The 25,968-nt window shown below is 34.0% G+C and overlaps 3 protein-coding genes across 6 annotated transcripts in view; 1 reads left to right on the top strand and 2 right to left on the bottom strand.

Annotated features, from left to right (window-relative positions):
• The first annotated feature begins 1,233 nt into the window (after positions 1–1,233).
• Positions 1,234–6,951, top strand: LOC120351493 (DNA cross-link repair protein SNM1-like). The gene is made up of 3 exons (XM_039429140.1): positions 1,234–1,340; positions 2,527–2,651; positions 6,253–6,951. Exons 2-3 carry the CDS (start codon positions 2,606–2,608, stop codon positions 6,720–6,722), a joined length of 516 nt encoding a protein of 171 aa, XP_039285074.1. The 5' UTR covers positions 1,234–1,340; positions 2,527–2,605; the 3' UTR covers positions 6,723–6,951.
• Positions 6,952–10,841: 3,890 nt separating this feature from the next.
• On the bottom strand, positions 10,842–14,849 carry LOC120351494 (serine hydrolase-like protein). The gene is made up of 2 exons (XM_039429141.1): positions 14,486–14,849; positions 10,842–11,715 (listed from the first exon to the last, which is right to left on the bottom strand). The coding sequence occupies exons 1-2, from the start codon at positions 14,532–14,534 to the stop codon at positions 10,865–10,867; spliced, it is 900 nt and encodes a 299-aa protein (XP_039285075.1). The 5' UTR covers positions 14,535–14,849; the 3' UTR covers positions 10,842–10,864.
• Positions 14,850–17,024: 2,175 nt separating this feature from the next.
• LOC111062959 overlaps positions 17,025–25,968 on the bottom strand; it is a 94,373-nt gene continuing 85,429 nt past the window's right edge. The window contains exons 3-6 of one of the 4 annotated variants that reach the window (XM_039429148.1): positions 23,952–24,211; positions 21,730–21,897; positions 19,583–19,674; positions 17,025–17,351 (exon numbers count right to left, since the gene is read on the bottom strand). In XM_039429148.1, coding sequence (XP_039285082.1) covers positions 17,245–17,351; positions 19,583–19,674; positions 21,730–21,897; positions 23,952–24,211 — 627 coding nt within the window. In that variant the 3' untranslated portion in view covers positions 17,025–17,244. The remainder of the gene's footprint in view (positions 17,352–19,582; positions 19,675–21,729; positions 21,898–23,951; positions 24,212–25,968) is intronic. The other 3 variants (XM_039429149.1, XM_039429150.1, XM_039429147.1) reach the window with 3 other exon arrangements.

The raw sequence follows: 25,968 nt of genomic DNA on the forward strand, positions 1-25,968 counted from the left end.
CTATAGTGAGGTCCACTTTATAATGGCAGTGGATAAAGATAGGAGAATAGCGATGCCAATTCTCTCTATCAATTAATTATATTTCTACACCGTCAAAAACATAATTGGCATCGTTGTGTACCTAGAAAAGGGTAGTACCACCGGCTTTGTCGAATGATAGACAAGGATAGCAAAACCAAAGTTGAAAAATACTGTCATTATAACGTGGACCTCACTATAGAGCACAAGATTTATTTTTCTAGCCACACCATTATTTAACAACAAATTATTCATTTATTTTCAAATGTTGTTAATTGGTGAATAAATTTGATTTGAGTATATTTATAATACTGTAATAGTATTACAGTTTACTAAATGGTTACTTCAAGTCTATGGTAGAACATTGTATGCATCTATGGCATTTATTAATATTATTATATTTAATAGTATTACAGTAGTTTATTATATTTGATAGCATTGTTTCAATCATTTGTCAAGAACTCACAAGTTTCAGTATCAAGGTATTCCTTGTCTGCTGAAGGGTGGTGCTCAGAGCCCTAAAAAGCGTCCACTCAACAAGTAAATTGAGTTCATCTCTTTCCTGTATAGGGCTACTGTAATATGAATATAAAGAAAATAAAAATCTCAGTACCCTTTTAAGGAATTTTTATCACAACATGTTTCGGTCATTTATGCCATAAAATGAGTCTGTTAATGAGCGGGATTTGAACCCGGGCCTCGACTGCGAACCACTCCTAGACCTAGTAATCCCTCTGTACAAGCCTCAACAATAATAAATTCATTATTACAAGAAGACGATACACGGAAATCAATCTGTATGGGGGAAACAATAATAAATATCTTCCAATTTAAATTTACATAGAATTATGTTTTTGTAAATAATATTATATTTCAAATGAAAAGACGGTTAACATCACAGAATAGCCATAACATCACTTGAAAATGGCATAAATGACCGAACATGGTGTGATAAAATATTTTTAAAAAGGGTACTGAGATTTTTTATTTTCTTTATATTCAAATTGAGTTCAATTTTAAAAGTGCTCTCTGTGTGAAAATAAAAGTAATAAATAAAAAAGGTCACCACAAAGTTCAGTTATCTTTATCACTTAATAATTGTTCATTCATCCTGAAATCTAAATTACTATAGTTTTTAGGTTTTATTTCGGTTTCATGTTCCCTTTTTGGTTAATTTGCAGGTGTCCCGGATCAGTGATGCTATGATTCAGCTGCGGACTGGTCAGAACTATTTACATGTGGAGATTTCAGAGCCAACACTGAAATGGAATCGTATCCTGAGTTGAAGCAACTGCGAATACATAAGCTGTTTCTGATACTACGTAAGATCATTCATTCCATTCATCATTCATCATTCATTCATTTATCAATATAATTACAAATCATTCAGGGCGTTTCAAAATGTTCTCGGGGCTACGAAAATCATAACAAAAAAATATTCTACGTACAATAATGAAAGAGCAATTCAAACATTTTTTCCACGGGTACTGGGCAATTAAGGTGCATTTTCGTTTGTGCGTAAACTTCCGCAGTCGACGACGACAAGCATTGTTGACATTCATATTGTCCACATTTCATGTGTGCTCTAACAACTTTTCAACTTTTCATTATTGTGTTTATCATTCAAGAATCAAACATTTCTAATAATATCAAAATTTTGCCATTTAAAAGTATAAAAAGTATGAAATTAAGATCTCCTATTAAAACATAATTGAACATTCTTTTAGGTTATTTAGACAAATTGAAATCTAACCAATGTGAGATCCTCACCATGTCGTGGTCGACGACTGCATTTACGCACAAACGAAAACCATCTTTAGCTTACTGTTTGCCTGTTGATGAAAATGGCTACAGGTGACAAGTCACCAATCAAATGAGTGTAACTCAGAATATGATGTATATGGGCAATGAGTAAATAAATAAAATAATGACATTAGAATTCAAATATATAAATAAAAATAAAAAACCAAGTACCCTTTTGTATAATTGTTTAGTCACAACGTGTTTCGGCTATATGATGTCATCCATTATCTAGTGATGGAAAATAATCTTTATAGCCGAAATATGTTGTGACTAAACAATTTTAAAAAGGTTCTTAGATTTTTCTTTATATTCAAGAGTAGCCCTAAAGAAGAAAAGACAATTCAAATATATTATGTTGGAACAAAAGCATTGTTCTATAAATAGTTGATCCCTCCCTTTTTATACCCTCTATCAGTCTATCACATGGAAAACCATAGTTTGCTTGGTATTTCCTCCTTTAATTCTATTTAGCCTCAACCATCATAAATTCTGTTTTTGTATTTGAAACTTGTATTTTATTTAGATTTCCATTGTGAGTTTTGTACTGAATAAATTTGAATTTTTATTTGAAATTAACTACTTGTATAGTGTTAAATAATTGAAAGTTTTGCTTAAAATAGTAGTTTTCATAGTAACAACATTGATTTTTCATTTTGCTCAATTTTTAAAATGTCTAATAAGATCTTTTTTTCAATCTTGTTGCAGGTACTGTAAACCGGCATACACATTTCCATCTCAACAAAGTGTGATTGATGACGTGTTGAAAATTGTGAAAACCGAATTCATGATGAATCCGAGGACGCTTATAGTTGTAGGCTCATACCTAATAGGTTAGTACTTACTCTCATCACAATCTTATCTAAATTTGGGAGAGGAATAGATAGCATAAGGTCCCTTATTTTTTCTCTCCCTATCTTTTGATGATGTACTTATTGTATGAATCAATGAAGAATAAAGATTACTACACTCTTCTCTTATATTGGTGAGGTACCAGGTTCGATTCCCGGTGCATTTATTTTTGGCAGATTCAATCAACGAATTTTCTCCTGCTATTTAGTTCTTCGGCCAATGTCTGCAGGGTTTTAAAAATATATCAATAGGGGTTTTCATATTCGGTGTGTGGCTACCGCAAGGTGACATCACTATTCAGTATGAAAAACATGTTGTCATTTAATGTGTATCGGTTTCAACAGATCTGCAGTATTGTTTTGTGTACGATGATGTTAGGATGTCGTTTTGATTATAGTGTGAGGTCCACGCTATAATGGCGGTGTTTGATTAGCAATGGTATTGCTATCCTTGTCTATCATTCAAAAAAGCTGATAGCGCTATCTCTTCTCGCTTTGCTCTGTTGCCAGATCGTGTTCTAACAATGTAGAATTAATATTTACAAATATATCATCTTAATATGAATTTTTTTTTTCAAATTCAAATTATTCACACTCATAATACATATACAGAAACCAATAGAGTCTAGCTTGACAAATACAACAATAATCCATCTAAAATTTAATAATAGATTGTAAGTAATGGAATATAATATAATAATTTATAATATAATATTAATGTAACATAACTGCTCACAAGTGCTTCATGAAGCACTTGTCCGTGAGCAGGAGTTGAGGTTTAATCGGATATAGGAGGAGAAAAAAAGCCTACACACCACACACAAACACACACACCATTCAATCCCCATCATCAAGTAATTTATTGATTGATTGTAGCATTTCCTCTCTTTAAATATACTTTATTATGAAATGTAGTTAAAACTGCAAAAAAATGGGAGGAAGAATCACCAGTAAATTTTTTTCAACATAATTCATGACAAGAGAGGAAAAAAATGAAAAATTGAAAGATGAACTTAACAGCGATAAATAAAACAATGTTTGCAGATCAAAGCTCAAAGCAAAGGTTAAACTTTAAAGGATACAGAAGTAACTACAGTAAAAGACCATACTACACTGAATTCATATTCAATAATGGATTAGATATTAGCACCATGTGTTTCTCAGCTTACTACTTTGAATAAGTCTTCTACTTCTAATGGTGAATGAAGCCATCGTTTGCTTTAGGAATTTCTTGAGATTCTGTAGCTTTCTAATCTCATCTGGGAGAATATAAAGAATTTAGGTCCAAGGAATAAAAGCATCTCTGGAAGGTAGTGCTGTTTGGTTTGGGGAGTCTGATTAGCATCCTTGTAGTTTGCCTAGTTATCTGCTGATTTTGTTCAAGATTCCCCATTTGATTCCTATCCCCACTCATTTTATAAAACAAAGATAAAAATTTCAGTACATACATGTATCTGAAAGGTAGAATCCCAAAAAACCTGAATATTGGGAAAGTATGCGTTCGTCTATTAGCTCCAAACATTATTCTAACTATTGATTTTTGTAGGACTATAAGATTTTAAAATGAGACATGAAGGTAGATGCATAACATGAGATTCCGTATTCCAGCCAACTATTGAAGAAAGAGAAATACATTACACGAAGAATATTTACAGGGAAGAATTGACGCAGTTGATAGAAAGTCCTAACCAAGTATAAGAGGTACCCTTTTACTTTATTCACATGCAAATCCCAATTTAGACTTTGATCCAATATTAGCCCAAGATATTTATAGAGTCAGATTGTTGAATTACCTCACAGTCACAACTCACAGATCTGCAACCGACCTGATGATACCTGACAGGATCAGTGAAACTAAATGGTGATGATAATGAGAGGACGCTTATAGTTGTAGGCTCATACCTAATAGGTTAGTATTTATTTCATCAGACACTCTTCTCTTTTTGACCGACCGCAGTGAGGTCTATGTTTTAACTCAGACTTTCTTTCGTCTGTTTGTAAGTATATATGTATGTAACACATTTACGGCCAAACGCGTTGATAGAATTCCAAAGAGATTTGGCAGGAATATTCCTTTTTTAAATGCGCGTCGATGTATGCACAAGGTTTTTTTGAAATTTTGCATTTTAAGGATAATATGAAAGTAAAAAGGAATTTCCTCCATACTCCGATATCACTATACTAGCCGTCAGGCTCGCTTCGCTCGCCATGTCCGTCTAGCCAGGGGGCTCCGCCCCCTGGACCCCCGACTGGATCGTCCAAGAATGAGATCAGCAGGCTCGCTTCGCTCGCCTGCAATTTTCATTTGACCATTTTTATCATATGTTAGGACGATCCAGTCGGGGGTCCAGACTAAACGTTTGGCTAAACGGATATGGCGAGCGAAGCGAGCCTGACGGCTAGTAATATAATATTCCCAGGAATAGCTCTGATTGAAGTAGCAGTGCCCAATCAATTTTTCCGCGATAAATGCATTTCAATCTCCAACTTGGTGCCAACCTAACAAAGTTAACTCAACTTAATGCCAACCTGACAAAATTATTAATTTAGTTACCAGTTAACAACTGTTTCGAAGAGGTACTCTCTCTAGATTATAGTTCTATATTAATATATGGTATGACCTTTTTACAATTATAATTAAGAGAATAAGAAGAATATACATGCTAAAAGACGAACTTTAAACCCTTGAAAACCACCCTTAGAGTTGAAATATTGCCAAAAGATTTCTTAGTGCGCCTCTAAAGGGCCAACTGAACATACCTACCAAATTTGAACGTTTTTGTTCCGGTAGATTTTTAGTTCAGATCAATAGATCTGCAGTATTGTTTTTTGTACGATAAAGTTAGCATGTCGTTTTGATTATAGTGTGAGGTCCACGCTATAATGGCGGTGTTTGATTAGCAATGGCATTGCTATCCTTGTCTATCATTCAAAAAAGCGGATAGCGCTATCTCTTTCTTGCTTTGCTCTGTTGCCAGATCGTGTTCTAACAATGTAGAATTAATAATTAACAAAATATATCATCTTAATTATGAAAATTATTATGAAATTATTGAAAAATATAAATCCTTGCTTAATAAAGTATAATTGATTATTCTAAACGAGAATGAACAGTTCATTGATAGATGCCTTGCCGTTAAGAAAATTGATCACCTGACGCTAGTGTACACGCGCATCTCAAAGTCTACATCAATACCCCTGTATCAGCTACCGTCTATAGAAGGCATTGACAAGTCAGAGGTTTCGCAACGTTGTTCTCCTATCTTTCTCCACTGCCATTATAACGTGGACCTCAGTATAGAACAACGAGTGTTTATTCTTGAAATAATGTATTTTACGAGTATTCAGCGCCTCCAGGTTTTTTCCTGTAGTGTTATCTCAAAGGGTTCAATAAATAGCCATTATACTCTGAATAAATTTGAAATTGAACATTACAACGAAGATAAGAAATAATTTTTTAGTTGTCATGCATGTATACAGTGTTCCTCCCTCAATTTAGAGGGAAGGGAAGCAATTTAGATGTGAATATAAAACAATTTTTGTTTTCAATTCCAGTACTTACATTTTGAATTTGCACTTACAGGCAAGGAGAAAGTATTCATGGCAATCGCAGAAGAATTCGATTGCCGCATATGGGCCGAGCCGAGTAAACTGAAGATATTCGATTGCATCGAAAGCAAGGAGCTGAAAAAACGCGTGACGTCAGAAGCCAGTCTGGCTCAGGTGCACGTGGTCTCCATGGCTCATTTGGCGATTCACAAGCTGAAGGATTATCTGCGACCCTTCATGAAGGTTTTCTCTAGAGTGGTCGCTTTCAGGCCGACTGGTTGGTGTCATAATAGTGGCAGTTCGTCGTCTGGCAGTTCGTCGTTTAAGCGACTAGAGTACGAGAACGTCGTGCTTTACGAGGTGCCTTACAGCGAACATTCGAGCTACACGGAGTTGCAGAGGTTTGTACAGTTTACGAAACCGGATAGCATTGTTCCCACGGTCAACGTTAATGAGAGCAGTTTGAAGGAAATGAACAAGCATTTTCAAGAGTTGGCTGAATGAGACGAGTCAGTCTAGTATATTGGATTTCGTGAAGGAAGCTCGATGATAAGATTCAAATCTTTAAAGAATGCAGGCATCAAGCTGCAAACTTATCTGCCTCTTTTTTACCATAGACAAAATATAGCATAAGAAGATATCCCATGGTATAGGCTGTTTATGTTTCAAGTTTCATTCCGAATTTTTGTTGACTGAAGCCGATTACTGTCGACTACTGTCTAATCTATTGGGCTTTTTGTGTAGTTGAGAAGTTGATATTGTGGTAATTATTCATATTGAATGAAAAATTGTCAAAAAACCACAGATTTATTGATATTTAGAAAGACCTGTTTCGGTTGTTACACCATTGTCAATCTCTGATAAACTAAATACAAGAGCAGCAGAATTTATACTAGTGGGCGAGTACTGCTATTGGTCAAGGGCATGAACGCCTGCCATTGGCTCAGCTAGACAGTCTCCTCCCACTCAACGGTGTGACAAAATGGCGGCTTAAGCAACAGAATCGCCATGATAACAAAATTTACTTTCAGTACAAAATAAGAACCAATAAAACAAGTGTGAAAGATAATAAAACAAATATGTAAATGGAAAACTTACAAATTAAATAGAAAATCTTATAAAACGTATATTTTGTTATCATGGCGATTATTTATTTATTTATTTATTTATTTATTCGTGGATACAATATCACAAATCATATAAAATAATATGATTGGGTAGGAACAACAGGCTTGGCCCAAAACTATTCCATTCCCAAATTTTGATAATGTTACATGTCCATAAAAATAGGTTATGTTTCTACTGTAAATAGTTCAAGCTCAATTTTCGTCCAAAAATAAATATGAGATGCAAATTTTAAATTTAGAAGAATTAAAACACCAAACGAAAGTAAAATATTATACTTAATTATCACTGCACATTGAATTGATTAAGTTATTTTATAAAATCTTGAAGTCATAAATACACACAAATTCTCACTTATTATGCTTCATAAAGCACCCCCCCACTTGTGGGTTGCTTAAGCCGCCATTTTGTCACACCGTTGAGTGGGAGGAGACTGTCTAGCTGGGCCAATGGCAGGCGTTCATGCCCTTTACCAATAGCAGTACTCGCCCACTAGTATAAATTCTGCTGCCCCACAGCCGTGTATGTTTGTTTACCATAGCATAACTATAGAATACATAATCATTAAAATGATGTTTGATAACCATTTTTTAAATGAATTTTTCTCTATAGAATATTTGAGAGTAATGGAGTGAAAGAAATGCACACTTTTCTAGACGGTAAGTTTGTAAAGCAGCCTTTGTTCATTTACGCAGCTAGTAAACGACACATTTTGGTGTAAATCAACTTCATAAGTGCGCGCCAAAAGCTTGAACCAAAGATTTTGAAATGGCGTTCCATGGGAACATTTTGCACCAGTCACGTGATTGAACAATTCACCACTTTTTCGTGTTCCCAGACCGTGCCCAGAATTAGTGTTTTGGGCGGGTGAGAGTGTAAGAACTGCACATTATGAGAGACTACCATCGTCACATAGCTTCACGAAAACAACTACTTGGACTATCGGCTTGAGTTAACATTGGAAATTTGAACATAAACGCCCTCCACCATGGGATATTTTTTCTTATTCTATATCTTCGCTATGGTTTTACTCATAAAGTTGAAAACCATCATATAACTGTATTTGTTTCTATTCCCCTGTTGCATAAAGATGTATCTACCTCAATATCTCTAAGTTGTAAGTGTCTTTTTAAAATGTACTTAAGATGTGTGATAATAAAAATGTTGCTCGTTCCACTTGGACGAGGGCTGTCAACTTATATTAAACTTGATCAATTCTCAAGGGAAGTGTGAGGAAAAATGCGTAGCTGTGGTATCTTTATTATTTTAGCAAAACTGATTTATTCAATTCTTTTATGAGTCTTATATTCATTAAAAATAGTAGTTTTTATGATACAGTAATAGAGTATATTATATTATATCATATGATACAGTACAGTATTAATACTAATGATACCAAAATAAAATTGTTGATAGTATTTTATCTTGTATTCTGAGCTCATAATAATTAATGATAAAATCATTTTTTATAGTACCTAAATAGTTTCTCCTTACTAAAATTTCAACCTATTCCAACATTTTTACTGCTCATTAATTCACTATCCATGACGATTTGCTAGTTGATAATTGGTTTTTTAACTTTAGGGCGGGTTTCCGAGCTCGGGATTCAGCCAAGTTCTAGACTTTAAACAGCTGGAGTCAGAGAATTGGCTTTCCGAAACGGGGAGTAGTCATAGTTTCTATCAAAGACCTTAAAGAGATATAGACCCACAATGCCTATGCCTTCCCAATAATAGCTCTTACTTGAAATTGAAGGCCGCCATTGGGGTATTTTAGCACTAGATATTATATATTATTTATTTGTAATACTATAGATCACAAAGGCATTGGTATGTAATAATCTTATGGGTTGCCCCCTCAATGGCGGATTTCAATTCCAAGTGCGACACTAGCGCTGCATGTGAGTCTATGCATCTTCAAGGTATTTGTAATAATCTTATGGGTTGCCCCCTCAATGGCGGATTTCAATTCCAAGTACGACACTAGCGCTGCATGTGAGTCTATGCATCTTTAAGGTCTTTGGTTTCTATGATAATCTTCATTTTCTCATTTCTATAATTGGAAACATTTTTCCTTGACGAAATCGAACATTCCTAAATAATTCAAAACAGCTGAAACCATACACTATTTTCTCTTTATTTTATGTTGTGTTCAATTTTCTAGTTTTTCGAAATTTAATTTAAACGTGGACTGCGACTATGCCCCGTTTCGGAAAGCCAATTTTCTGACTCTAGTTGTTTAAAGTCTAAAACTTAGCTAAACCCGGAGCTTGGAAACCGGTCCATAGTGTCGTCAATAGTTCAAAAACGAATTATTACTGCGTATATAATCCAAACAGAATATGGAAATGAGCTAAGAGATATTTCAGTTCCTCAATACTCGAATTGAATAAATGTTGAACATATTCTTAAGTTTATCATTCTCCACATTGGTTATCCACAGTTATTTATATTTAAAAAAATAACTATTCAAATCCATTCCAAGTAACATCATTTTATTTCAGTTCCTCAATACTCGAATTGAATAAATGTTGAACATATTCTTGTTTATCATTCTCCAACATTGATTATCCACAGTTATTTATATTTAAAAATCTGGTGTGGTACACTCACACAACTTTCCTTGCTCATATTTGAAACTACGATCTGTATATGTGTATATATATATAATTGTTTTCAGAGTACTTTTTCCTTAGTGTAAATTGTGAAATTCGATGATTTTTTTTAGTCGTCATTTTTTTAAAGTCGTCAAAACAGCTGTTCTACAGATGAAATATCTCGACTATGTGTTCTTTTTATGAACTGCGCTACCTACCTACCTCATGCACGAGAAGGAGGTTACTAAGTCCATTTCTCAATGATGGGGTGGACCCCCCATTAGTTTCCCAGAAAGGAGACTCATGCCAGTTGATAGAGCTGATAAATAAATATACAGGGTATGGATTTGAAAAAAATCGGTCAAGCTATTTTTGAGAAAATCGTGAAAAACATGGTTTTTTAGTAATTATCCGCCATTTTTCTCAAGAATATTACGGAGCTCCTGAAATTTTCCCAGAAATGAGACTCATGTCAGTTGATAGGGCTTATAAATAGCTATTCATGGTATGAATTTGAAGAAAATCGTTAGAGCCGTTTTCGAGAAAACCGTGAAAAACATGTTTTTTTAGTAATTATCCGCCATTTTGAATTCAATTTCATTGAATTTCTTATTGTCGGATCCTCATGGTATAAGGACCTTAAGTTTAAAATTTCAAGTCAATCGGTTAATATTAGGAATGGAGCTATCGTGTTCACAGACATACACACACACACACACACACACATACACACACACATACACACACACAGACCAATACCCAAAAATCATGTTTTTGGACTCAGGGGACCTTGAAACGTATAGAAAACTTGAAATTAGGGTACCTTAATTTTTTTTGGAAAGCAATACTTTCCTTACCTATGGTAATAGGGCAAGGAAAGTAAAAAGAACTTTTCAAATCCATTCCAAGTAACATCATTTTTTCATCACAATAAACAAAGTGGCTCATTTCGAATGAATCGAGTTATGTGGTTAGCAATTCTCTCAGGATAATCCAAATGCACATTATGATTGCCCTCTACACTTATCCTTCTCATCCTGGTCCCCAACACATTCTCCAGCAGCCTGGTAGTTTCAAAGTTGCTCGGCTCTTTCTCAAGCAGCCTCTCAGTCTCTTTGAAAGTTATCGCTAGAATTTCGGCTCGAATATGATTGATAACAGCTAGGTGAAGATCTAGTGTTAAGATGGGTAACGGCAGTAGATCTCGTCTGCGATCGTTGCGGATTTTGATTGTTCCTTGGTTGGTTTTGGTGATCATTCTAGAGAGAAGTTTGGTGGCGGAGAGTTTGTTGATGGGTGAAAAGTGGTTGGTGAGGAATTTTTTTAGAGCTTCTGTTTCATCGACGTAGCTACACTCGGACGATTCTAGTTGAAACGATTGTTCGAACAAATACCGTAGTCTGGTGCAGATCTCTTCCTGATTTAAGATCACAAAATACAGAAACATGTCTAGCAGTATCACTTTTTCAACTATTTCTGGATAGATGGCAGCAATGAAGAGGCAAATATGGCCGCCAGCGCTGTGAGACATCAGAGTGCATCTGGTCCATTTCAAGTCGGTGATTAGTACTTGGCAAACGTCCCTGAGACATGAGAAGAAGTCGAGTGACACCCCGGCGGGGTAAGGGGAGGAGCGACCGTGGCCGGGCAAATCCAAGCAGACGAAGAAGGATGTGGTGGAAAGAGAGGGGATGAGATGATCGAACGTAGCTGCGTTGTCGTGGAAGCCATGAATCGCTAGAACTGGCGAGTTTGACGGGTTTCCCCATGCTTTTCCTGTTTACAAAATTACAGAGGAATTTGAAATTAAATTATTATTCAATACAGAGTGGTTGAAAAAGTTTCTAATATTTAGGCCTGGTTGCACAAACGTCTGTTAACTCTTAGTGCCGGTTTCCGAGCTCGGGATTCAGCTAAGTTCTAGCATAGAGAAACAATAGCGTAACAATGCTATCGTTTCTCTATGGTTCTAGACTTTAAACAGCTGGAGTCAGAAAATTGACTTTCCGAAACGGGGTGTAGTCGCAGTCATTGTCAAAGTCACGTTTGAATTAAATTTCGAAAAACTAGAAAATTTAACACAAAATAAAATAAAGAGAAAATAGTGTGAAATTTCAGCTATTTTGAATTATTTAGGAATGTTTAATTTCGTCAAGGAAAAACGTTTCCAATTATAGAAATGAGAAAATAAAAACGGCGACTAATGTCATAAAAACTGCGACTACGCCCCGTTTTTGAAAGTCAATGTTCTGACTCCAGCTGTTTAATTAAACTCTAGAACTAAATCCTGATCTCGGAAACCGGCACTAAGTGCTGTTTGCACAGTGATAGTGTAAACGAAATTTCATTTTAAACTGGATTAACTTAATATCAAGTCTCGTTCGTTATAATGTGGTTGATTTTGAGCCCCCAGCTGATTAAATGTGGTTTAAGCCAATGTACCTCGAATGTATTCTAGGTACCTTGGTTTAAGCTTTGACTGTGCAAACGGTTTTAAGCTGGGTTTACACCAAAGTTACTAACAAAATGTTAATAACTTGATCCTTATAGATTCTATTAGATTGAACATATCTTATCATACACATGATGAACATATGAGTGTTTGTTGTCAAGTTCCGTTCAATCTAATAGAATCTATAAGGACAGAAAAATAAAAATTTTGAACTTGACAAACACATAATGTTCATCATGATTGTATAATTATGATAAGATATCTCTTTTCTGTATAGGGCTACTTTGTAATATAAATATAAGAAAATAAAAATCTCAGTACCCTTTTTTGAAATATTTTATCACTAACATATGAATTTTGAATACACTAACATATGATCAAAATAAGAATCTTCCAGTAGTATTAAATTTATTTACTTCATATCACTTGAAAATGGCATAAATAATGTCCGAAACATGTAGTGATAAAATATTTCAAAAAAGGGTACTGAGATTTTTATTTTCTTTATATTTATGATAAGATATGTTCAATCTTATATAATCTATAAGGATTAAGTTATTAACTTTGGTGTAAACGCAGCTTAGTCTTATTGTATTTTGTTTTTGGAAAATAAATAAGTTCAATTCGATCCTGATTAAATGCCACTTGAACCAATGAGAGAAGGCTTATTTTTCAGTTTATTTATTTTTAATTATCTATTTTCAGTTTTATTTAGCATTCTCTCTCATTATTGTTCAAATTTTAATTAAATAGTTTCTAGTACTAGATCTGATCATATTCACTATTCATATTGAAGGCTTTATATAGTTTATATTTATGCAGAGCTCTGCTGTTTTATTTTTCTTATTATATTTGTTTGACATTGTATCCATACTGATCAAGAGATTAAATAATGCATATGGAACATGAACGACTCTACTCTGTATTAACTCAGGGGTTGTTTAAAACAATATTATTCCACTATTTTCAGTTATACTTTACATTTTGTAATATATTGTAATGTATTTTTTGGAAGAATAAATTTCAATTTTCTAAAAAGTCTGCTTCTCTGATTGGCTCTCGTGGCATGTAATCGGGATTAAGTTTTTGTGCAACCGGGGTTTATTGTTTTAAATGAAATTACCATGCTTATTTGTGTGTTTCAAAATAATTTTCAATTGTATTTGAGGTTGTTAGGCTACACAAAATTTGCTTTTTACAATGACCTTAAACTACTTTGATTCGTGTTTCCTTGCTTTCTGAGTTCATTCTTCATTGTGGTAGCAAAAATGATGAAATGTTCAGCCCGGAAATGATTTGTAACCGAGTTATGCATACAGAGTAAGATATTTCGTCCAAAATCCAGTACCTACCTACTGAACTTTGAGTAAAAGACTTTTTGGAATCCTGGGAAAATGAATTGCTGAGATACTTGAAGGTTGATTCTCATGATTATCGAATGTCTGAGCTTTTTATTTTTATAAATATTCTTCCTTCTATTCGGAAGTAGGTACTGGAATGTAAGTAGTAAGTAGAATGTAAGTAGGTGTTGGAATGAGGTATTCATAGAATTCCACTTTTTTAGTAGTTTTACTAAAAGAAAAGTTTTTCTTTTTTAGTAAATTTCACTATTTTTTTTAGTAACTATTATATTTCTTTAATTGACTTTTACCTTAGGAATGAATCTATGCAAATTCAGTGGGGGTCTGGTAGAAAAAATTATTACTGCTAAACAAAAACCATAACAAATCTATAGTTATTCACAAAAACTATGAAAATTCATTATGAAATTATTGAAAAATAAATTTTTTGCTTAATGGAATATAATTAATCATTTTAAACAAGGGTGAGCAATTACTATTACATCAATAAACCTGTATAAGCTACCGTCTTTAGAAGGCATTGACATGACAGAGGATCGGCAACGTTGTTCTTCTATCTTTCTTAACTGCCATTATAACGTGGACCTCACTATAGAGGCACCCTTCAGATAGATTCATCTCATTACTTGAATAAGTTTTTTGAACTTTTAGACATTATAGATCAGAACAAAATTTTAGGCTTCATAATATAATCCTATATTCTTTTCACTATGAAATTAAATTATAACTGTACCTGCTATTATACCCCAAGATGTTTTGAACTGTAGTTCAACGCTTTCCATTGATGCGATGGCTGCAAGTTGACTGGGAAGCTGAACGCTTCAAATGTTGCCGCTTGAGAAATATGCTTTTACTCTTCCTTTCTTCCTCCACCTCGGTCTTCCGTGACTGCGCAGGAAGTCAATGATGATTTCATCGTAATTCGATAATGCCGGCCTTTCAGGTTGCATGTTTACACATATTTTCATTCTTTGTTATCTTTTCTCAGTGGGCCACTATTACAATGACAATGCAAATATACTAAAATGATGGGACTTCAAAAAGTAATACTAGTTAAATTAATCTACTAATTGACTTTTGTACAATGCTACAAGAGCTCAATCTTGTTCAAGTTTATAAAGATTTCTTAGATCACTGATTTTCTAGCTTGCAGGTGTATAACAGCACAGAATATAGCTATAGAATACTATATTATAGAAGTTTTCTCTGATAACAGTTAATACAATAACAATGTAGTAATGTTCTAATAGAATGTAATATGATTTTTCTGATCTGAGAGTGGAGGATTTTATGTTTCAGTGAATAGAATTTATTAAATATTTGTGTTTGGGAATTGGATCGAATTAAGCAGTTTACTATTCCCACAACCCTGATTTGAAGATCAACAATGATGAGCTGTAAATACAGAGTGTTTCAGAGAAACGGGAAATTTTAAAAGTTAAATAATTTCAAGAAAAACAAATCTTTAAATAAAGTTTTTAATATCATTCAATAGTAAAATAATGCCATTTTAGAATAAATAATACCATAACATCTATTTTTTGAAGATGACATCTTGCAAGCATCTTCCTTTTTTCGCAAACATTCCTGTATTCTCTTCATCTCATTGTCCATCCATCAATAGTAAAAGTAATGCCATTTTAGAATAAATAATACCATAACATCTATTTTTTGAAGATGACATCTTGCAAGCATCTTCCTTTTCTACGCAAACATTCCTGTAGTCTCTTCATCTCATTGTCCATGCATGGTTTGATGTAACATTACAACTGGAATTTGAAATCGCTTCTCGAATCTTGGCTTTCAATTCTGCAACTACGGAAGAATTGAAAGCCAAGATTCGAGAAGCCATTCTGCAACAACGGAAGAATATAATAGAGGTTAATTAAGTGTTGTGCCCGTTTAATATGACACGTTTCACTACAATACAGGGTGATTTATTCACTCAAACATAGAATCTTACCACCACTCTCAGATCAGAAAAGTCACTCATCTTCAAATGCTTATAACTGAAGAATAGGAGTGAATTTGGCCAATGTGATGACATATTATTGTTCCTCTCGTCAAGTACTATAATCCCTGAGAGTTTGAGCGATTTAATTTTTTGCAAAAATCCATTCTGTTTGAATGATGTTCATGAATTACATGAAAAATGCAAATTACCCGGATTTGGTTCATATTCGGGCTATGGGTAGAGGTTTTCTTAACAAATCCTATTATATTAAGCGAGCAATTTCTGTATATCTGTTTATATTTTTATATCTGGTTATTCATGTTCAACGGATCTCGAAAACGGCTCTAACGGTTTTTACGAAATTTGGAACATAGTAGGTTTATGATATAAAAATTCGATTGCACTCGGTATCATCCTTGGGAAAACTCGCTGAACGATATTAAAAGGATAATTCATCCTTGGCTGAAACAGCTGAGACTCTCGTCATCTGTGGATAGTAAAAAGTGAGCGAGTGATTCTGTGGAAAATAAAAAAAAACGCATCCCCAAAATTCATAAGCTGACTTATAGCCAGCTGTAAAATATAAACAAAAATTTCTGTATATCTGTTTATATTTTTATATCTGGTTATTCATGTTCAACGGATCTAACGATTTTTACGAAATTTGGAACATAGTAGGTTTATGATATAAAAATTCGATTGCACTAGGTCTCATCCTTGGGAAAACTCGCTGAACGATATTAAAAGGATAATTCATCCTTGGCTGAAACAGCTGAGACTTTCGTCATCTGTGGATAGCAAAAAGTGAGCGAGTGATTCTGTTGAAAATCAAAATATCGCATCCCCAAAATTCATAAGCTGACTTATAGCCAGCTGTAAAATATAAACACGATCATTTGAGAGAATTGTGTTCTGTTTATCAATAAATAAAAATAACGAGCGAAGCTCGTTATTGTGCTATAATAATGAGACGTTTCGCTACAATACAGGGTGAGTTATTCCACTGAAACATGAAATCTTACCTCAATTCTCAGATAAAAAAAACTCATCATAGTCAATCAAGCAAAGAACATCATTGTAACGGACCTAAACTCTCCAACAATTGTGTTCGAGATTATAAATATTGCACAGTAAACGATTCAATTCTTTTAATTGATTTCAAGCATTGTAATTTTTATGAAATTGACACAAAGAATACATGACAATGATAATCAATTCTACCAAATTGATACGAAGCCAAAAATTATTCAGAGATTACAGCAGGTGGAAGGGTGATTCAGTGGTGACAAAAACATAATATACCATAATGTATCATCCGAATTATTCATTACATTTATTTGATAATATACAAGAATAGTTCTTTCGATTACATGGATAATTGAATAAGGAAATTTCAATGATTCCACAATAGATTCAACTACCAAGCACTATGAAGTTTATTCAGTTTATTGATTGATAATTTGACCGGACTCGCCCAGATGTTTGATAAGAGAGATGAGATCATAGGAAGCATCACATCACATTGTTCACACATAGCTTCATTCCCTCTTCTTCTTGGGCTTGTGTCGGTTATTTCTCTTCTTCTTCTTATGATTCAATTCGACTGCGACTGTACCTGAATCAAATTTTTCCCGAGAGATTGCAACTGGAAAAAAGAAAGAAGGCGAATAAACTGACAATTCATAATATCTATGGAAAAGTGCTATCAACTTTACTTGCCATACAGCTTCGAGTTGTAAAGCCGTGTCTACACTGAACAAAATATGTTCGACAAACATGTTTGTTGAAACAGTTTGGGCAAATTTTATTATGTTTGCCCGTGGCCAGTGTGGATGCATCACCAAACAAAATATTTGTAAATGGGGAGAACAGGTTTTATGATTGACAGCTGTCAGCAGTGAAAATGTTTCAAAAAACAGTAATTTTTTGTTCAACAAACAAAGATTGTCCAAACTTTTTGAAATTTTTGTCCCTGAGCTCCTCAACAAACATGTTTGCAGAACATGTATGTCGAATATTTGTTCAGAGTGGACGCGGCTTAAGATAAAGTTTTTATTACTTTGGCCCGGTTCCACAAAAGTCGGTTGAATTTTAACCGTGATTAGTTCCACGAGGACCAATCAGAGAAGGCTTTTTTGAAAAGACGGCTTCTCTGATTGTTCCTCGTGGAATTAACCACGATTAAAATTTAAACGGTTTTTGTGCAACCGGCACATAGAGTTGACGTCAGCATTGTTTCAAGGTTCAAATAATGTCAAAGGTATAGTTGCTGCCATCTTCCATTCCAATCGATGGGGAGGGTCTCAGTTCGTCGAAATATCAGTTCATCAAGTGCCTATTTCGACCATTTGTTGAGATATTTATTGAGTACTTTATTAATGTAGATTACAATATAATACTGGCTTATACACTTATATACAGCAGCTTACAATACAGCAAAATTATAGATGAATTTATTTAATATAGACTAAGAAAATAATTATTGAACTGTATATGATAATTATTGACTGAGCGAAGTGAGGTCTAAGATTCAAGTCGACGGTTTAGCATTTCTCTTGATGTTTAAATGTTTATATGTTGCGCATTTACGGCGAAACGCGGTAATAGATCTTCATGAAATTTGAGGGTAAATTTTAGGTATGTTCCTTTTTAAATTGCGCGTCGACGTATATACAAGGTTTTTGGAAATTTTGCATCTCAAGGATAATATAAAAGGAAAAAGGAGGCTCCTTCATACGCCAATATTAGAGTAAAAATCTGGTGTGGCGCACTCACACAACTTTCCTTGCCGTTATGAAAATTGACCAACTGACGCTAGTGTTCCCGCGCATATCAAAACTACTATTCTAAGATCTGAGACAGCTGGTGACAGGACAATAGCGCTCCAGACACACGGAGTCTGCTATCTCTTCATAGTGAATGATTTAATAGAATCAACAGTTTGTAATTAAATAATCTTATTTTCTCGCATTTCGAGCTTATTTGCAATTTTAGGTGAAAATGTTACTGAGCATAAATTGTAGAGATATTCATGCTGAATCTTTTCCACTAAATTTTTTTTGTTTAAATTGTATCTGAAGCCTAATAATTGAGAATCTAAAATCACACTTTGCATGGATGGGGCGGTGCTCCTGAAATTTTTACAGAAATGTGACTTGTGGCAGTCAATAGAGCTCATCAATTACTTTTTTATGTATGAATTTGATCAAAATCGTTGGAGCCGTTATCGAGAAAATCGCGAAAAACCCTGCTTTTACAACATTTTCGCCATTTTAGCCGCCATCTTGAATTGCATTTGATCGAAATTGTTCGTGTCGGATCCTTATAGTGTAAGGACCTTAAGTTTCAAATTTCAAGTCATTCTGTTAATTGGGAGATGAGATATCGTGTACACAGACGCACATACACTCATACACACACACACACATACAGACCAATACCCAAAAACCATTTTTTTGGACTCAGGGGACCTTGAAACGTATAGAAATTTAAAAATTATTCATCATAAATCAGCTGACAAGTGATTACACAGATGTGTGGAGAAGCCAGTCTATTGCTGTATTTCCTTAAGGTCTATAGTTTCAATCAGGTACTGGTGGATGATAATACTGTCTGAGGTCTACTGTTCACAGAACTACTAGTGATAAAAGCAATTTGGAATAACTAAAGATAATTATATTGTTATGCATCTACATAAATTGGCGGATCTTTGGACATATCAATGTCGATTCTTCGGAAAGAAGAATTTGTGAGAAGTTGAACCCAAGTCTCACGGCAACAAGTTTTCATTGCAGGCTGATATATAAATGGAAAGATATAGTCAATAAGAAAGTACGTGTCAGCATGTCGATAAGGAAGTAAAAGTTCAGAACTCACCTCCAAAATCTTCAGTAATCGCAGTTGAAGAATCATTCGATTTTTGAGGTTTATCATTTGCTTTCACATCATCCAATCCTATCACTCCAGGCCTTGAAAAGAAATAAAATAGCATGAAATTATTCATTAGCCTAATATTAATATTATTCAACGGAGATATACAATTAGAACAATTATTCACTTGTGAATAAACATCAACAAATGAAAAAATTGTATTGCTATGAATAGGCTAGCAGCCGAAATATGTATGCTACAGGATGAATTTTTATAGTCTTGTTACCTATAGTAAGGTCCACGTTATAATGGCAGTGGAGAAAGATAGGAGAACAACGTTGCCGATCTTCAGTCTTGTCAATGTCTTCTATAGACGGTAGATGATACAGGTTTATTGATGTAATATTAACTGTTCATTCTCGTTAAAAATAAACAATTATATTTTATTAAGCAAGAAATTATATTTTTCAATTATTTTATAATGAATTTTCATAATTAAAAAAAATTTGTTCTATCAATTCTTAATTGTTGAAAGACGATCTGGCAACAGAGCAAAGCAAGAAAGAGATAGCGCTATCCGCTTTGTTGAATGATATACAAGGATAGCAATACCATTGCTAATCAACACTGTCATTATAAAGTGGACCTTACTAGTATTTAATGTAATTTATAAAGCAGAAACTCAGTTATAATAAATATGTACAGTAGTTGTTATTAACAAAGAATATAATATTTATTATTAATTTCTAAGTTACTAAAGATTTTTGAAGAATATCCTTGAAAATGTCCACCCATTGAAGTTATAAACGCGTATTTTCTATTATATTATTTCATAATTAATATGAAATATTTTGTTAATTACCCTAATTAACTATGGTTAATTACCCCATTATTATGACTATTTTCACCAGAATATTCATGCTCTATGATAGAAGACATTCTGTTCATAAGACGGCCGGAATACACACAGAATGTTAGTTTATAGTGAGGTTCACGTTTCAATAGCAGTGTTCAGTTAGCAATGATATTGCTATCCTTGTCTATCATTCAACAAAGCGGAAAGCGCTCTTTTTCTCGCTTTGCTCTGTTGCCAGATCGACTAATAACAATGTAGAATTAATCATTAATTAACAAAATATTTCATCTTAATTATGAAAATTCATTATGAAATTAATGAAAAATATAAATATTAATATAAAAATATAAATATTAATAAAATATGATTGATTGTTTTAAACGAGAATGAATAGTTAATATTACATCAATAAACCTGTATCAGCTACCGTCTATAGCAGGCATTGACAAGACAGAGGATCGGCAACGTTTTTCTACTGTCTTCCACTACTGCCATTATAACGTGAAGCTCACTATGGTTAAACACACACTGATTTTTGGGCTGACAATTTTTTGCCGTCCTTATAAATATTCTATTAGATTTAACATACCTTGGCAAACAGATGATGTGTTCATGAGATTGTCAAGTTCAGTTTAATCTGGTAGATTTCATAAGGACGACACAAGATCGAACATTAATAATTTATGAATAACTTTTTTAATGATGCTAATAACTTTAAGCGTTCCCCTCACCCCACTCTGTGGTCCGGTTCCACAAAAGCCGGTTAAATTTTAACCGTGATTAACTTTACGAGAACGAATTAGAGAAGGCGTTTTTGAAAAGACGGCTTCTCTGATTGGTTCTCGTGGAATTAATCACGGTTAAAATTTTACCGGATTTTGTGCAACCGGCACTATATCATCTAAACGTTAATAAAAACAATATAAAAATCTTTAATACAAAAAAATATAAAGTACCCTTTATTTTTTAAAAACTTTAAAATAGTTGAACAACTAGTTTCGACCCTAAATTAGGTCATTTTCATAAGTAACTCAGGTCACAGGGTCAAAACTAGTTGTTGAACTATTTTAAAGTTTTTAAAAAATAAAGGGTACTTCAAGATTTGTATATTGTTTTTATTAATTTGTTAAAAAGTAGCCCATGTGAATGGAGTGTTACATCTAAACGTTATTTACTACGTTAATCACTCTGGCTGTTGTTGGAAAACAGAAATACATCAACTTATTATTTTAGTCAAGTACTGTTTGAAGAAAATTCTAAAGGAAAGGCTACAGTTACAAAAAATATACTGTCTTACTTTTCCCTTTGAATGTAGGAAGGTTGACCAAGCCACTTTGCCAAATCATCTGGGAGGATGCAGTTGTCTGGTAACCATGGAGTCATGCTTGGTTGCAGTGTTGGCAGATACTTGACAATCAATCTATACCAGTTGCAGCTTTCTCTAACCAGTGCTTGAGAAATGGCCCTGCAACAAAAATCAGAAGTCGATTAAAGAATCATTCTCATAAGTAGGTACAGATATAAAGATATTGTACAATAATAGGTTACTGAATGTCTGGGGACCGCTAAATAGCTTGCTTTTCAGACTTCAATTTTAATAGTGTCATTTCTCTCGCACTTTAAATTCAATTGTCAATAATTATTATTTAAGGCAAATAGATATCTCACATATCACACCAATATTGAATGTTCAAGGAAACAGTTGATCTATATAAGCACTAAAATAATAAACCTTATTCCGGACCACTTCCTCATAGACTCTAAGATTAGTAGAAAAACTGAACTAGAAATAAAAACCTGGACGTACAGTAACTTTTTCTTCCATATCGTAGTATGAGTCTCGAGATTTCTGCTCCAACTACTGTTTGCAAGACCATTTCTTTTAGATACATTTGTTGAAAGTGGACACGCCTACAATTTTTGCTCATATTTTTCTCTCTTTTTTCCTATACCTTCTCCTCTAAGGTGGGCTGTCCACTAGAACCGTTTTCGTCCGAACTAGAATCGGCCGAAAACTACCGAACTCGTCCGAACGATCTCCCAACAAAGAAAGCTTTAGATGCTCGTCCATTGCAACAGGCCGTCTCCGGCCGATCAATTTTTCGATCCGGATTGAATGGGATTTTCCGGCTCTGTCTGGCCGAACTAACAAGTCAACAAAGTGTTCCTAACCAAAAACTGTTTCACAGTCATGTTTGTTTTTGAAGTTGTTCTGTTTTATAAAGTTGTAACTATGGAACATGAAAAGTTGATAAGTTTGGTTCAAGAGCATGTTCCATTGTGGGATATACGAGACTAAAGATATCATTGTCGTGATGTTCAAAGGAATCTGTGAGCAAAGATTGCTTAATAATGAATAACTAATTCAGTGGATACCGTATTTGAAGGGGTTAGAATACAAGGGGTCCAAGTAACATATTGTTAGTTTCGAGAAAATTGAGCCTAAAGTTTACATTAATTTATTCTTCATTCATGAAATGAATATAAAAATGATATTCACCTATTCCTATAACTACTCAGTATACTTTTACCAAATCAAACGTACAGTTTCATGTCTCAAATTGCTCTTCTTTCTCAATTATCAGCTAAATAGTGATAAGTATCACTTGTACCCCTTGTTTACCATACAAAACTCTGTTGTCTAGCTACACATAAATCTATAAAATTTACCAGCAATTATTGAACAATGATTAATGAATGACCTCATTGCAATATTATCTGATTCGCTAATTGGTTCTTTAGGTATCTTTTGCTTGGTGACATGGCTTAATCAAGGTTAAATTCAATTTAATGGATACGAGCAACAGTTGAACTGTAAACAAGGGATCCAAGTCACTTGGACCCCTTGTTTAATCAAATAAAAAGCTGTTTGAAAATGTAGTTTGAAAATTTTTCACCAGATGTCGACACTGATTAGACTTACGCTTATACCTCTTGTATACTAGATTTTTACCACTTTCAGCTATCGATTACTGTAGCTAACTCAAAAAAAAAAATGGAAAATGTCACTTGGACCCCTTGTATTCTGATCCCCTCATTTGTTTATTCAATTTTCAAAATCTCAATATAATTATTGTTTATGAAACATTTTGGTGGCTATGATAGTAGTTAATTCAATAATATTGGCAACTAGACTGAAGTAGTAAACGGTTCCAATGGACGACCATATTCGGCCGAAATAACGGCCGGCAGATTCGTCTGATCCAACGGCCGAACGGATCGGTTGAATACGGTTCCAGTGGACGGTTACCCTAATTCCTCCCTTTTCCGCTCCTTTTCACCTTTTATTCCTTACTTTTATACCCTCTACTTGCCTATTACAAGGGAAACCATGGTTGGCTAGGTATTTTTCCACCTTTCTTTTCAGCACACACCACCATTTTTGTATTCTATTAAAAATTTATTTTTGATTGTGATTTTTCGTATTTTGATTTATTTTATGTATATTGTGTTGAATTGAATAGAATTATTGATTGTTTGAATTCCCTATAAAATATCAAAACAAACACTTTCACTGACCATATTCTACTCAAGATGCCGGTAGCAATCAAAGCATGGATCCAAATGTGACCCGATTCAAACCTCCATCTCAGGTAAGAGACAGTTTCCTCGCAGCGCAGCTGAATGAAATCGAAGAGCTTAGCAAAGCCTTGCAGTCTGACCAGCAGCCATTCCAGAAGCTGCCGCGTCGGTCCGAACTCATCACAAATTTGTCTTTCCACCGTTTCAAATATTGTAACAATATCCAGATTCAAGTATTGGAGTAGACCGCGATTTACCTGTGAATGAACGCAAATTACTTCAAGCATAGTAAGAGAGCATATTAACTGGATTTCGAAAAATGTTAGTCACAGAAAGGCTTAATCTGATGAGAACTCTATGAGGATTCAATTTTTGGATCCAAGTACCGTACAGTAATTATACGTCTTATTCTTCAACAAGACCAGCGGCGCCGGATAGTTTGTGTCGAAAAATTATAAGAATAAAAGTACCCTTTAAAATTAATAAAATAATAAAACAAGAATACAAATCTGACGATGGTATGATCACCGAAATTAGTAGTTACGTTACTAAAAAATAAATAAGTGCTTTCTTATTGAAAATCTGTTATACAATTGGTATTCTTGTTTCATTTTTTATCAATTTTAAAGGGTACTATGATTCTATTTTATAAATGCAAGAAAGTAGCCCTGAATTCATACATTTGAAAAAAATTAGAATTAACTTTTCTTGAAGTTAGTCAAGGCTATAAACTTGATTTATCAAGATGGCATGATCACTGTGACTTCGAAGAACTCATGTAGCCCATAGAAATGGTTTTCTTTAAGCCAACACTTTAACTTAGCCTTGAATTCCTGGGTACTCAAGGCTGGTAACTGTCTAGGCAGCTTGTTAAAGATCTTTTTGTCATACTTACTCAATTGCAGCTGTTTTCCATGCATTAAATCAAGCCTGTAAACAGCTGTTTGCAGAACAAGAAAACGTGATTCTCATTACAGCATACTATACTGTAAAGAGATCATGTGTTCTCTTTACAGTCGAGTATGTTAGGACCATAGACCAGTTATAGAATAGACACGCTGGGAAGTCTAGCCTCTGAAGCCAACATCTACTGCCAAATCCACTTATCTTGACGTCACAACCAAGCTAACAACAATGCATTGTTCTACAACAATGTAAGTTAAACACCACAAACACTTAAACAACAAACTCAAAAAAGTTTTCTATAATTTCTTTACGATGAGTGACGTCACTGTTGTGACGTCAAGATGGGTGGATTTGGCTGTAGATGTTGGCTTCATCGACTTTCAGTATGAATACACAATGAGCCGTGTCTATTCTATAGGCCTAACTGGTCTAAGATTAGGGCTCTACCGAGTCCTAATAACATCTGAGTAATTAATATATTAACTCGAATAATTAAAGAACTCATTTAAGGAGTTTCAAGTTATAAGAGCTAATCTGAAATATTATAATTTAGGCCTTTATATTTTATTTGAGCTCAAAGAGTCTGTCTGTTATGAACTAGGCGCTACGGGCTAGGGCATGTTTATAGAATGCAGTAGCTCGAACAGCAGCAGGTAATGGTTTCTGTTTCTCAGTAACATTATTCTTTCTCAGATAAGTATGACAAAAAATATTGTACGTAACTTGTACGGTAACGTATTTACCGCATTCGTATAATAATTCTGAACAATCATACTTATGCGGTAAATTATCGTTACCGGACTTGTTAAGTAAAGTACTATTAGAGCCACAGTAGGAAACGAGTCTCTTGCCCTACTTAGTCGACAATAAGACATGTCAATCATGCAACCATTTAATGTTTTATTTTAATTTTAATCAATTCCATTACGCTACATAACATCATTGTCTGGAAGTATTCCAGATTGATAATTTTTCAAATTGTTACCATTAATAATTAACCATTTCGAGTGTTATGACTGTAAATCTCTACTCAAGTTATACTTGTCAAAATTTACCTGGACATGTAGAGCACTTGAATATATAAAGAAAACTAAATATAGTCATTATT

Source organism: Nilaparvata lugens, chromosome 5, assembly GCF_014356525.2.
Source record: "Nilaparvata lugens isolate BPH chromosome 5, ASM1435652v1, whole genome shotgun sequence".
In the NCBI taxonomy this organism is placed as follows: domain Eukaryota; kingdom Metazoa; phylum Arthropoda; class Insecta; order Hemiptera; family Delphacidae; genus Nilaparvata; species Nilaparvata lugens.

What these genes read in the sequence shown, in the direction of transcription:
- LOC120351493 (XM_039429140.1), top strand. Translation starts at nt 2,606, where the DNA reads ATGATGAATCCGAGGACGCTTATAGTTGTAGGCTCATACCTAATAG. An exon ending in TGTAGGCTCATACCTAATAG is followed by an intron (nt 2,652 to 6,252) that starts GTTAGTACTTAC and finishes TTGCACTTACAG; the next exon opens with GCAAGGAGAAAGTATTCATG.
- LOC120351494 (XM_039429141.1), bottom strand. Translation starts at nt 14,534, where the DNA reads ATGGAAAGCGTTGAACTACAGTTCAAAACATCTTGGGGTATAATAGCA. An exon ending in ATCTTGGGGTATAATAGCAG is followed by an intron (nt 11,716 to 14,485) that starts GTACAGTTATAA and finishes TTTTGTAAACAG; the next exon opens with GAAAAGCATGGGGAAACCCG.